The following is a 13583-nucleotide window of genomic DNA, read 5'->3' on the forward strand; positions in this document are numbered from 1 at the left end:
AAAGACAATGCAACAATCAAATGAAAGGAGCTTTATAAGAATGAAAATGTTCATTTTAAAATGGTTGTCTTACAGACTGAGAATAAAAAAACTAAAATAAAGCCCTTTTTTTTTGCTTTTTTTTTTTTACAAAGAGCAAGGATAGATCTAACATTAAGAAAGGATGGTGCCCTGTGGCAGTAAAAGTGGTGCTGGTGGAATCTTTAGCTGAAACATTTGTTCTTTTTTTGCAAAAGTACCTGAAGAATTTTTTAAGTTCTGGGAGCACCATTTCATTACTATTTGCATAACATAAAAACCGGCCAATATCCTAAATCTTTTTTTTTTTTTTTTAAATGCATGTTTTTTTCCAGCCATGTCTGATTTTTTTTTTCCCCCTTGCTCCCATGACAATACAGTTCTTCCCCTCAAAATATCTGCAACATCTGTGAGGAAAAGCTCACATGGAAGTGTACAAATTTAAAAACACCTTAAAAAGTAAACAAAAAATGGCTCTAAGGCATACGTTATTAAATCTTCAAACTCGATCATGTACAAACAACCTGAGTATACATGTGAATCTGTCAACATAATTGATGATTTTTTTTTTTTTTAAGTAAGCTGTCCACAAATTTGTGAAGGACTGAAGTCTTTACAGAAATCCCTTTGTGTCTCAATATCGTCGCCATCTATTATCTTGGTAGCCACGGCTGCCACCCCTCTCGCCATGATGTTTGTTGCCACCTCTGCTGTCATGGTGTCGGTTGCCACTCCTGTCATTCTGATGGTAGTTGTCCCGGCTGTGGCCGAGTTGCTGATGACGGGCGGAACTTGATTCCTCTGTGTAGCGCTGATTTCTGCCACTGCTGTTCATCTGGGATGACTGATGCCGATAGGGGGTTTTATCGTGTTGCCTTGAGCCACCTCTGCCAGAATTTCCACCTCCAGGTGGTTGCCTCTGCAGAGGCTTGGAGGAGCTGCCATTCAACTGCTGAAACTGCTGCATTTGGAGCTGCCACATCATGTTGCTCATCTACGGATGAAAGAAAAGGCTGATAACAGGACCTGTGTTTCATACGGTTCACTTAGGCCAAAAAGTGCATTTCTATTCTTGTCAAATTATACAGTGTACACATTTCTTCATATAGGCACATTTGAACAAGCAGAGAGCATGTCTTTATACATCACATCTTAAATAGAGACAGTAGTGCTGTGTCTTATTAAAAAAGAAAAAGCATAAAATAAAGGTTACCATGACATTCTTCTGCAGATTATCAGGAGACGAAAAAGACCTCTGCATTTGAGGCGGAGGAGTGTACGGTGGAGAACTGAACTGGATGGGGGTCCTGTAAGAGTAAAGCTAATCAGTGTCAATTTTCTCTTAAAGCAATGAATGAAAAGAGCAACAAGTCTACATAAGGTCAGCTGCACATTGACCCATCTACTTCCCATAAAATCAAAGTCTGACGTCAACATTTCTGATTATTTTAATTATTGCCAGTTCATGTTTTTATTCACGCTTTGACCTTATTTCACCTATTCTATATTTACAGAAAGGTCATGCGTTTTAAGATGTCATAGAATCACTTGAAAAACTACTTCTGAGTCATGTTCACATAGATATTCAGCTGGATATCCAAGAGGGGGATAAAAATGAGCACTTGGGAGAATAAAAGGATAATCTGTCTCTAACAATAAAGCCAGCAAAAATACAGGTGGTAATATAATGAAGGGTGACACCCATCCAAGAGTGCTTTCCTATTGTTTTGATTATGAGTGATTCAACCACACAACGATCATTAAGATCCACTGTAAAACTTTAAAACACCTGTGAATACAGACAGATAAAAGATTTTAGTACAGTACATCCCTTTATCAAACGTGATGTAAACAAGAACCTGCCAACACAAACTAAGACTTCAAGACAAGAACAATCAGGAGCTAGTTCCACACAATTCATCCATCCACCCACACCAGCCAGATATCACCATTGCATCAACTGGGAGAATGCTCAAGATAATTGGCATGTTGAATTTATGCTGCGGTTGTTGAAAAACCAAGAGAGAACTGCTGAGATGTGCGATATAATAACCTATCAACATGTCCATCAGCACTGACAGAAAACAAAGTCTGACAGATCCAAGGGACTGGGTATTTACCTTCAACTGATGTTGCAATAAGTGCATTATTCATAACTGAACTAGATAATTTGTTTTCCTTTTGTGAAGTTCCTTGCTGTCAAAAAGAACTCAGCTGTCCCCAAGCCAACAGTGGAAAGTAGTGACAGTCACAAAGGGGATTAGCCATGCCAAAGTATGGAGTAAGAGGGCTAAAAGGGCATACTTTAATTACAATCATTATGATCTCATTGAGGCTTTCTATTCACAGATTTGTTTTCCATAGCTGCAGTGACAGTTACATAATTAGTTAAAACATATATACAAAATTTCCAATTAGTTCTAGATGGATACATGTAGAAAAAGGTATATGAATTGAACAAGAAAGAACAGTTTTTTTAAACTACCAAGTCTGTCTTTCCCAACAAATATGTTAAGTTACGCTTTTCTCAATTCTAGTAGAACAGATTGACATAATTTAAGCACCACAGAATGCAAGACTACATTAAACTGGACTGATACTGCCAAATTTAACTAGGGCTAATACTTTCAAGTTTTCCAGCAAATGCCCTAAATAGGCACTGGTGCATGAAATTTGGCATGAAACGTGGAAAGGATTGCACACCGAGTCTTCTGTGTGTGTAAATACAGACCAGTCCAATCCCATTTCATACCACATATTTTGCCAGAGCGCCAGTTTTTGTACACAAGGCACTGCCAAGACCATGAAAAAGGTCCAATGTCCAAGTAATATTCAATAAGGAGGAAGTATCTTTGAGAACAAATCCCCCACAGGGACCAGGGCTAAGAGGCAATGACGAGCCAATGGCTGCTGTAACGCTACTGATGGTAACAAGGTTTTGTTGCAAGCACTGTTGCTGGACAAACTGTTCATGAGACATCATTACCTCTGGCCATGGGGATTTGGGGTATTTGCAGGACTTGAAGTCTGCGAGTTCCCTGGACTGCTGCTGTGACTGCTACCTATGATGGGGCAAAGGGAACAAAACACAGTTTATTAGTTAAGGACAAAACAATTCAAGTTTGGAAATAACTGCCACACTGTGCAAGTGCAACAATCTTGTACTTTTATTATTGTGTTTCACACCGTCAGGGTTCCCACTCTTTTCCAAAGACATTTTCAGTGATGATGTAGCTGGTATGAAACAGGATCACGTCATACACAAATATGTTCCTCCCAGCGGAAGTCTAATTTTAAAGATGTGCAGACTACGGTTATAACTTATTATAAAATCTATGAATTCATCTAGAAATTATGATAAAATCGATCTTGCCCCGTTTTAAAGCTATGCTTTAATACGTTTTTTTAGTTATGCCATTGTAATTTTGTTTCTGTTGGAAAGCAATTTGTGTTCTATGCTTGGCAAGTACTTTTCTTATGAATATTTTAATCACTGCTGCCTGAACACAAGTAACTGAAGAGCCTCTACACAAATAGACTTCAAAAATCACTGAGGTCCATTAGCGCAAATGAAGTAAAAAAGGTACAAAAACCTAGTTCAGAAAAGCTGCTCACTGTACATCTATAAGACCATTGTCACAACACCACATTTTATTTAAACTTCAAAACAAACTTGGTTTATTGATATGCATGTTTAATATGATTACTGGGACTACTTCATAGGTGTGCAAATACCAAAAGTTAACTGATGTTCTAAAGAACATGTCTCAACAGGAAATTAAACAAAGCCGTGGTATAAATCAGCTTATCACACCATACATTAGCCCCTTTACGAACAAAGCTAATTACAACCCACTGTGAGCTACAGCTAAAAAGTTTCATGTCATATTACGGTCCATTTTATCATAACGTAGCATTGAGTTTGAAGAGTCAATGCTAGCAAAGAAAGAAAAAAAAATAAAAATAAAGTGCTGTTAGCCAGTCTTTAGCCGGTGTTTGATGCACATACAGCTGGGCTCCTATTCACTTTTATCAAACTTCCTCAACAATACCAAAACACATTTGAACCCATTGCTCCTAGCCAGAGTGGAAACACAAACCTTAAACCTTTTGCTAGCTTGATTTGCTTGCAAAATGTCAACTTCAGCAAATGAACTAAACATGTTAACCAATTTAACATTCAACCATTAAAAACAAGTTGAGAAGAAAACATTAATTTATAAACCTAATAAAAACTACCACAGTTAAAAGCTACTAGTGACAAATATTTATCTTTGGAGAATAATGCAACAGGGATGGAAATTAACACCCGCCACCCGTGGGTGTTTTTTTTCCATTTGGCGGCCAAATGTTGGAGGGCTACCCGCCACTTGGCGGGTTAATATATCCAGCATATAATTTCTATTTGACGGTAATTAGAAGCAGACTGGCGTTGGTGGATGTGTGTCACACTGAAATTAGTCCCCAATGTACCAAGGTATCAAAAATCGTGTAACACCGATTAGGGGCGTTCATTTGTTGTTATTGTTTGTGTTCATTTCAGGTTACTTGTGTTTGATTGGCGTAGATTCGTGGCATTAGGGGACAGGCAACAGGAGTCGGGAAGGGAGAGTGACGCCAGGAATCCACTGACTCCGGCTACAGCAAGTTACGGCTGCGCCCAAAGCCCAGCGTCAAAGTCCACTGGAAGCGTCTCAGAACACATTATTTACTTATTAAATTTGTCCTTTTGTGCTTCTACTACATCCTTCACAGCTCTATGTGATCCCGTTTCGTTCCGTTAACTTCAGGCTGCATTTCCCACAAGGTGCATTTCACAATCAGAGCCTTTTGCCTGTCTGATTTTGCTGACATGTTTAGATTTTGTTGATTTGGTAATCAGAGTTTGCATTTTGTGCTTCTACTATGATTAAGTAGGCTATGTAGTTAAATTGTTTATTTTTGTTTGTTATTTTAATAAATGTTTGTTATTTGTTATTTTAAATCGTGTTTGTTGTTTTACGATCAAGAGTCTCCACAGGGTATTTTATTTTGAAAATTGCCCGGATTCTCAATGCCGTTCTGTGTCTGACTTCCTGCCTGGTTTGTGCTGCTTGACGCGGCTTGCAGCAAAATAGACCTGCTACCAAGGCTGCGTTCGAAAAAGTATTTTTGATTAGGAAGGTTCTTAACTGAGTGAAGTGAACCGGAAGTACTGTATTTCAGTGGCAGCCATGATAAGAGCTGTTCGAATTCTCTAAAAGCTAAGGAAAAGTGCTTCAATGCTCCCTTTCATATCTCTTTTAGCATAGGGTACACCGGACCATCCTTTATGAAAGGAAAGGAGAGAATGCCGTCCCACAATTCCTTGTGGCGGCAACATTTAAAGCGGCGCACGTTCTCAAACGATAAAATCCATCAACCACATTTAGCAAGACCCTTGCAATACAGACGCACATTATGATACTTTAATAAGACTCACAATTACCTTCTTTCTTTTGGTTTGTTTTCTTTTGGCTGTTTTGTAATCCAATACTGTTTCAACACCATTTTATGTTTCGGGTTGGTGAAATAAGCCATTAAGTGTTTTCTACAATAAAGAAATAAATAAATCACCAACCATGACGGATAAAGGAGGTTGATCACCATGCAAGTTACCATTGGCCTTTTCTCTTATGCCATAACTTGCTAATATGCATATAGGCCTGTCTTAAACTGTCAACAATAACGGAGAAGCATGCAATCTGTTAATGTTGTTGCAGCATGTAGCCTCACGTTATGTACTGCAGCCTTCAGCAAATTAATTTTACTTCAGTCGCAGATGCGGACACCCGTAATAAAAGGCAAAGATCAAGCTGGATAACCTCTACAGTAGGCGTCCCACACACTGATTTGTTTGTTGCGGCCTGCCACATTATCAACGCTGATTTCCGATTGATTTTTGTAGTCCATCTTCGGAATATTGTAGTTTTACCACGTGAAGCAACTTCAGTAACATCCGCCGTCGCTTAGAAAAGAGCAGTCGGAATCTCTGAGCCCCGCGGTCCTCTTTCCCGAAGTCCTTATAGATTCTCCTTTACATCTTTCCTTGACCTCATGACGTTTTCCATGGAGGTCAAAGAGAGGAGGTTGGGAAAGGAGATTTTGACTTTTTGACCGCAGCCCAATTCTCTGCAGAACGGAGCGCCGCTTCTCGGGCGCGCGGCCACTGCGCCTGGTGGACTCACGAGCATCGACTATAATGGCCACGATTAGCTCTGACAACTGCGCCATAGCCAGTGGATTTTAGGGGTGAGAGTGTAGCCGATTTCATAGAGATCAGCACAGAAAGAATATCCGCATTTATGTCGCAGTCGGTTCTTCATACTGAACAAAAGTTTGCACCTTTATCCCATGTGATAAGGCCTTTATCCTGCAATCGTGTGCTTTCACATAGCGGTTCGGCTTTACAGGAACGAGCAGCGTGCCACGGCATGTCGGCTGTGATCGTTAGTCTTTCTGTCTCGTGCCTGTCACCAACTTTCCCTGCTCAGAGGCGGAAAAATTCTGCTCCATACCTTTCATAAAGTGCAGCGAGTCGGCAGATTGGCGCCATACCTCTGTGAAAGCTGCTAGTGTTAGGAGCTAATTACAAAAGTTGTACTAGGAGCGTTTTTAGCTTTTAGCTGAGTAGTTGGCGGTCCAGTCAGTGTCTGACAAGCTTTCAGATCTTCTAATGGCCCTGCTGTTCTCCCCAGAGATCAAGGAGAATGATCCATAGGCTGTATAAAAAAAAATGTTGATCCCACAAAAGCTGTGATGCTGTGGCACCAGGACTCCATCAGAACCAGGAGGCCAGAAGAGGGTGATTGTAGAAAGTGAGCATTCTAATGAGGAGGTTTAAGTTGAATGATTTATAAGCATCTTGTAAGTTTATACCAATTTAATGTTATGTTTTAAGTACATTTAATATCAAAAATTTGGAGGATTTTTTCCATCTACCAGCCACCTTGGCAGGTGAGCCAAAAAGTTAAGTTTCCATAGTGCTGTGCTACCATGTGACCTGACTCGTGTTCCAGGAAATTTAACTCATCTTCCATATGTTTTCCATGACTGGAAAATTTTTCAACTGTTTCCCAGGTTTTCCAAGATGCGTGGGAACCCCGCACTGTGTGATACAAGTTTAAATAAACACAGGGACACTTAAAACTGGCATGTTTAGGAAACAAGCAGTATTGTAATTAATGATAGTAACAAACTGGAGAAACTTCTACAACAAAGGTAAATTAGTACTAGTACTTGGCATAGTTTCAGCGAGTATTGAGAGTGATGCAGAGATCGAGAAGTGGCTGATGATATGCCACTAGAGGTTCAGCAGCAAATGCTGATCCCTAGAGTGGTATGCCCTCTGAGTTCCATCAGCACATACCGTTTCCATGCCGCTTGAAAGTCGTAAGCCACTGTCGGACTATCACACCAATACACCGACACATATGCAAATGAGCTCCTGGCATAAATGTATATTTTATTTTTGTCTTTACTGACAATGGAGCACCGTAAATAAAGGGATGTAAAGTTTCTCTTGGCGATTCTGTTGTTGGGATATGTTGCTTTTGAAATTACAGTCATTTCATAAATCCTTACCAATTTACCCAAAGCTATGGCATGTTAAATGTGTTCGTAGAACAAGATCACACATCATACTCCAGGGAGTGGAACATTAACCAGGCATACGTATGGCAATTCACCATATGCCATTTTCTACTGACCTACCACTTTTGATAAGGCGGCATATGCCATTTTCAAGTCGCACCTTTAATCTACTGCGGCTATCATGATTGCATAAGTGAGCACTACATTATATAGCCACATACGGAAAAAGAAATGAAGATTAAAGATGCGACTTGAAACTCGCCAGGAACAGGTTTTTGAATCTGTGGATGGAGTCAGTCCGCAGCTGCTGCACACAACACGCGCACGGCAACCAGTTAGTTTGAAAACCAGTAGGGCTACAACACCGGATAATTGTCTTTTAAAGAAAACCATGAAATCTGTGACCCGTGTGGAACAAACTGAGGCTACTTCGACATGTGTCTATCAGTGTAACTCCATTAGATTAGCTTAAGTAATGTTTGTATATGACAAAGATGTAAAAATAAATAAATAAATAAACTAAAAAAAAAACGGGTCACTGGTTACAAATGACAGTCAACTCACCTGATCTGAACTGCACATGAATAGTTCTCCCATGCAGCGATGTCCCGTTGAGTAGTTGCATGGCATATGGCACGGACACTTCATGTTTGTAAACGGCAAAACCAAATGTTTTCTGTTTCCCATCCGAGTCTTTGGGGATTTTTGTTCTGATGAGAGGTCCTGCCTGCAAAAACAATTAAATGAGTGTACACAAACAATAACTAGCTATAGCTAACGTTAGCTACCTGCCGTAATCGACTCAAGAACACGAAATTGTCCACAGCGTGTTACAACAAAACTTTGCGTTACAACATATGTAAGTGGGCCACACGTATTGCACACTTCGTATCTTAAGCTAACATTTTCGGACCACCTCAACTCGATTTCGATTTGCTAGCATTGTCTGTGTTATGCTATCCTTGACATTTGCTAGCTATGGCTAACTTTAGCGACAACAGCACCTGTAAGAACAGTTCGAACAAAAGCTCCTCGGTCACTCTCGCATCTAAGTTTCTTATGAAGAGCGTCCGATCCGCTTCGTCCTCTATTCCCATTGTATTTGAGCAAATACTGACACTCTCCAAGTTTTATGTTGTGGCTGCTAGCGTCTAGCTTAAATAAGCCGTCTGCTCAATATAAATGGAAGGCCTAGGTTGTCGTAAAGTGAAATGCCGTTACATTTCTGCTTCCCGTCGTACTGAAAGGCGGCTACTTTACGACACATGCATACACGCGTATTCATCGACGCTGTAAATGTTTTGTTTGCTTTGAGACTAGCTCATAAAACTCCAACAACTGATGGATGCAAACATGTTTTCATTAAACACATTTTGTAATACATGACATATTTAATCATGGTTCGAAACACGGGGGGGATTGGAGGGATCTAGCCCCACACCAAGAGGCAAAACCAACATTTCAGGCGGGTCTTTCTTATCTGTATTTTTAAATATTACAATGTATTTCCCGTACTCATGACTTATATTCAACAATCTTGAAATACGATTTCAAACACCCCTAAAACGTACTGTACCATTCCCTAACATTGACGTTAGTTGAACGTCTTGTCTGTCTGCATCATTCGCAGCGTAGCTTCTCCAGTCCGGTGCATCACACGCCAACGGAGAGCAGGTTAATGTCAGTAGTAACTATCTAGCTGCTTTAATACACTTAAGTTTCCTACCTTCAGAGACTTGTAATTAGCATTTCTTTTACTTAAAATGAGCAATCTGATGTTAGCTAGCTGAGAGCCAACCCTGTCATTTCATTATAATTTCATATTTTATGTAATTGTCAGCTAATACTGGTGTTCAGGCATGAGCAGTGAAATCGGGGATTAGTTATTGTAGAGATACATTTTTACACAATATAGAGTTTATTATTTCATTTGAAGTCTTTTGTGAGTTCTTTTACAATAAACTCTGGAATTCCCAAAAATTCCCAATTCCCCCAAAACAGTGTATGACTACTGCTTTATTGGACGCAGATTACATCATTCACAGTCAACATGAGCAAGAGGAAAGGAGATATTTGCTAAAAAAGAGTAAGGTGAAACTTTAAACTTGATGAGAATGATAAAAAATTAGGAATTTGAGATAATAATGCAGACTGTATTTTATGTGTCTTTAGTTCTGTATCAACACTGTGTGGGTTTGTTTGGAGCGGTCATGATGGTCTGCTGTTGTGTGTCTGACTTGCTGGCAGTTTTGCTCTAGAATGCTTGGTGACCTCTGACTACAAATGTTGTTGTGTGGTATGGGGCACCTGTGAACTGGTGTAATGAATTTGATTCATCAACATCTACAGACTGGTGACATTAGTTAAATAGCTACAACAATAGCACGGAACAGTAGAGCTTTGAACATTTAAAATGTGTTAGCTTTAATCCATTAATTATTTTCTAGGTTAATTTTAAATACATGTTAAAGACAAATTGTTTAATCTCTAAGTAAATATATATATCATAATTCACAATTTCCCAGAATCTAAGTTGACATCCTCAAATGTAAAAAAAAAAGAAAAAAAAGAAAAGAAGCTTGTTTTGTTGGTTTTGACTGACAGTTTGAAATATAGATAATAAAGCTGAATCCAGAGAATGTCTGGCTTTTTGTTTCTTGCTAAATAATTTTTTTAATAATAATAATTCATTGTAGATTCATTTTCATTGACTTATTGATTAAGCAACTCATAACTTCCATTTTACAGGCAAGGCTACATAAACATGACTGTCCTCATCTGCCCTCTCATTTTCATTCCGTTTCTTTTCTGAGAAAGAGAAGCCATCCCATGCTTTGTTAGATGTGTATGCACACTCAAGCCTGTGCAAGTATGGGTCTGCTTTTTATTTTATGCTTTGTTATTCTACCACAGTTGCACATCCACATGACTGGCCAGAGCAGAAAAATGGCTGAAGCTACAGCATGGTAGTACGGCTTTCAAATAGTGCTAGCAGCTCATATTTACAGGGCTCCGGTTGTGAAGTCAGTACATCAGAGGACACTGCTGACACTGAGTTGACAGAGAGCTCATATGTTGATGCTAATAAGTTTAAGAATAATAAATAATTAATTATTAATAAATAATAATAATTAATCAATCATAAATTATGAAACATCACAGCGTTATCTCCTAATTTGAATTGTTTATTATTAATAATTAATTAATTAATTAATTATAATTTAATATAGGAGACAATAAAAACAAAAATAATGTATAGTTTTAAACCATCTTTACTTAGTGGCATACTTAACAGACTATTATATTAATGTAGTATTTTGTATCACACTTGAGAACTACAGACTGGGAAGATTGTCCTGGTCTATATGTTATTCAGGAGATGATAACATGTCATTTTATCACAAATAAATACAAGGGTATGTTCACTATCAGTACCTGAAACAATTCCAGTCACATCCACATCAAATAAAAGGGTTGGGCAAATTTGTTTTATTTCTTAAGTTACTCGCTACTCAAGTAAAGTAAATACTTTTGTACTCTAACTCAAGTAGTTATTTTGATGAGCGCTTTTACTTGAGAACTTGTTTTTGGCTACTCTACCCACCTCTGTCCAAGACACAAAAGGCCCTTTTCACAGCAGGCATTTTGACTTGTCATAGTAGAAAAAGCACAGATGTTACTATGACATTAACGGTGGCGTAGTTCAATTCATTCATCTCTCAATAAGTCCGTGAACCAGCATGAAAACAAGCCAGTCATTTAATTAATTACTTACAGCATTGCTGGCCTACAAAGAAAAGTTAAACAATGCCCTGAATGTTGCCTTATATCTATTTTTTAATGTTTTGTTTTAATATCCTTTGCACTGATGTTTGCCTTTAGAAACACTTGATACATTTTTCTGTCTTTGCTAATATAGTCCCTTTTCTCCTCTGTGGCTATAAGGGGAAGGTTTTCTCACCTCATGGCTCACTATGATCAAGCGCCTGGAAGCAAGTGCGGAGGAGTGTGAAGGTCAAGTGAGTGGCGTGAGAGGCTTGACTTCCACCTTAATCAGATGGGCCTCTGTGACAGTCCTCCATATTAATGAGATTAGCTTAAACTGTAATGATTTTTTCCTTCAAGCCTGGAAAATATCCTCACAGATTGTGACCTGTTAAAGCTCAAGTAAGAGAATCAGCGATGGCACATCAACGACAATTTGACCGTCCTTCTTTTACTTTTCTTGCTGTTTAAGTTAAGAAAGATTGGAGTGGACCAAATGCTATAGCTATTAGAGAAGATTCTACACCTTGCAATCTCAATGACATATTTATTCCATGCAAGGTGCTGTTCCCATCACTAATATTACTCATGTGGCAATAAACACTGCAATTTAACACCAAAATCTTGGCTCACATCGTGTCTTGTGGGACCTTTGCTGTTGTGTGTAGTTGTTAACACTTGACGTATTGGATGTATTGGCGCTTTCCCACAAAATACTTATGATTTAAAATGCTGCAATGGAAGTCGTAAAAAAAGCCTAAACCATAAAACCACACCTGTGCAGTATACTATTTGATGACTAAAGCCCTTGAATCTATTTTGGGTCCCTATATTGCCATTACCCCATACATCTCCCTGATGTATTTCCTCCTCCCTTTTTATAACCATTGGAAGGAATTCAGGAGAGCACTATGAAAGTGCTGTTCCACAGGACAAAGCATACAGTGTGGAGATGGGGGAAAGGGGTAAGTGAACTGGAAGACAAAACAGGCAGACCTGCTGAATCTGTAAAACCCTCATTACTACCTACAGAAACTGACTGTATGCAACACTGTGTATTTTTGCTTTGCCAATTAAAAAAACATTTTGCTTTAGATTTCTAAAACGAACTCGATCTTGTTAAAAAAAAATCTGTCAAATCTCTTTAACAATAACCATTTCATTCATTACTCTAAATACTGTATACTAAGCTGTGCTGCAGAGTCTGAAAAGTAGCAGTAGATGGCAGCATTGATCCAATGATAATGGATTGCATTAATGGGGGCTTCATCTCTGTGGGGATGTCAAATGCTATGCACTGTGGAAAGAATATTTCTGAATTTAAAGAGGGTTTTTTTTTAATGCGGAGAAGGGAATTGGATTCGATTGTCATAGGAATATCCTCTTTTCATGTTTCTCTTTTAGCCTGTAGCCCACTTTCAGGTTTATTATAACATAAAAGGGTTCTAAATGGCTTGTTAGAGAGGAGGTATTGTTGTCCATGAACTATTTTTATTTTCAGTTTAAGTAGAGAGTTCCTGAGTGAAAGTCAGTGGTCCACAGAACAGATATATTTTATGCATTTACAGTACATGTACTTACATTGAAAATCATCAGGAATATGGTACTAATTTGCATACTATAAGGCCTTTGCTGCTGTTCATGCCACTATCAGAACATTTATATCTTCTTTTTAGATCTAAGACATTGACAAGCAGAGCACTGTTGTTGCTTTTTAGTCTGGGTAGAAGTAGTGCTCGAGGAAAAAAACATTGTGCTAATTTGAAGCAATTACAGAAACCCTTTTGGAGCTAAGTATGAAACAGCGGTATGCACTCGAAAACACATCGCACACTACGCTAACTGTCATCAACATGAGTGCATCAGTTTCTGTTTTAATGACTTGGTTTTTGGATGCCTGCGCATGAGACTTGGCCGCATTGTTTTAATTAATAGAGGATGAAAAAAAAGCATGACAAAATGGGAGCAATGCTCAAGGGCAAGATGGTAGCCAGTGAGCATCCATCAAGGGGTGAAGTGACAGGGCAGGACCCTAGAAATAGGCCACCACCAGCCACCCCTTCAATGGTCAGATCTGGGTGAAATCTTATGGCGGTTTAGTTCTTCCACACAAGGCTACTGTAATGAGGTTATATACACACACACATACACGCACACACTGTATGCTCACTTCCATTATGACCTCAGGC

The 13583-nt window shown here is 38.9% G+C and overlaps 1 protein-coding gene across 1 annotated transcript; it reads right to left on the reverse strand.

Moving 5' to 3' along the window:
- Window positions 1-222: 222 nt before the first annotated feature.
- LOC119916757 (RNA-binding protein 7-like) lies at window positions 223-8830 on the reverse strand. Its single transcript, XM_038736732.1, has 5 exons — window positions 8634-8830; window positions 8194-8356; window positions 3005-3080; window positions 1232-1325; window positions 223-1012 (listed from the first exon to the last, which is right to left on the reverse strand). The coding sequence occupies exons 1-5, from the start codon at window positions 8724-8726 to the stop codon at window positions 653-655; spliced, it is 786 nt and encodes a 261-aa protein (XP_038592660.1). The 5' UTR covers window positions 8727-8830; the 3' UTR covers window positions 223-652.
- Window positions 8831-13583: the final 4753 nt, after the last annotated feature.

Source organism: Micropterus salmoides, unplaced genomic scaffold (assembly GCF_014851395.1).
Source record: "Micropterus salmoides isolate LMB-PRFRI ecotype aquatic unplaced genomic scaffold, ASM1485139v1 Ms_hic_scaffold_2151, whole genome shotgun sequence".
In the NCBI taxonomy this organism is placed as follows: Eukaryota; Metazoa; Chordata; class Actinopteri; order Centrarchiformes; family Centrarchidae; genus Micropterus; species Micropterus salmoides.

Excerpts from the sequence above, each read along its gene's own strand:
- LOC119916757 (XM_038736732.1), bottom strand. The coding sequence starts at position 8,726 with ATGGGAATAGAGGACGAAGCGGATCGGACGCTCTTCATAAGAAACTTA. Across the intron at positions 8,357-8,633 it reads TGTTCGAACTGTTCTTACAG|GCAGGACCTCTCATCAGAAC; the intron begins GTGCTGTTGTCG and ends TTGTTTTTGCAG. Across the intron at positions 3,081-8,193 it reads TCATGTGCAGTTCAGATCAG|GTAGCAGTCACAGCAGCAGT; the intron begins GTGAGTTGACTG and ends GCCCCATCATAG.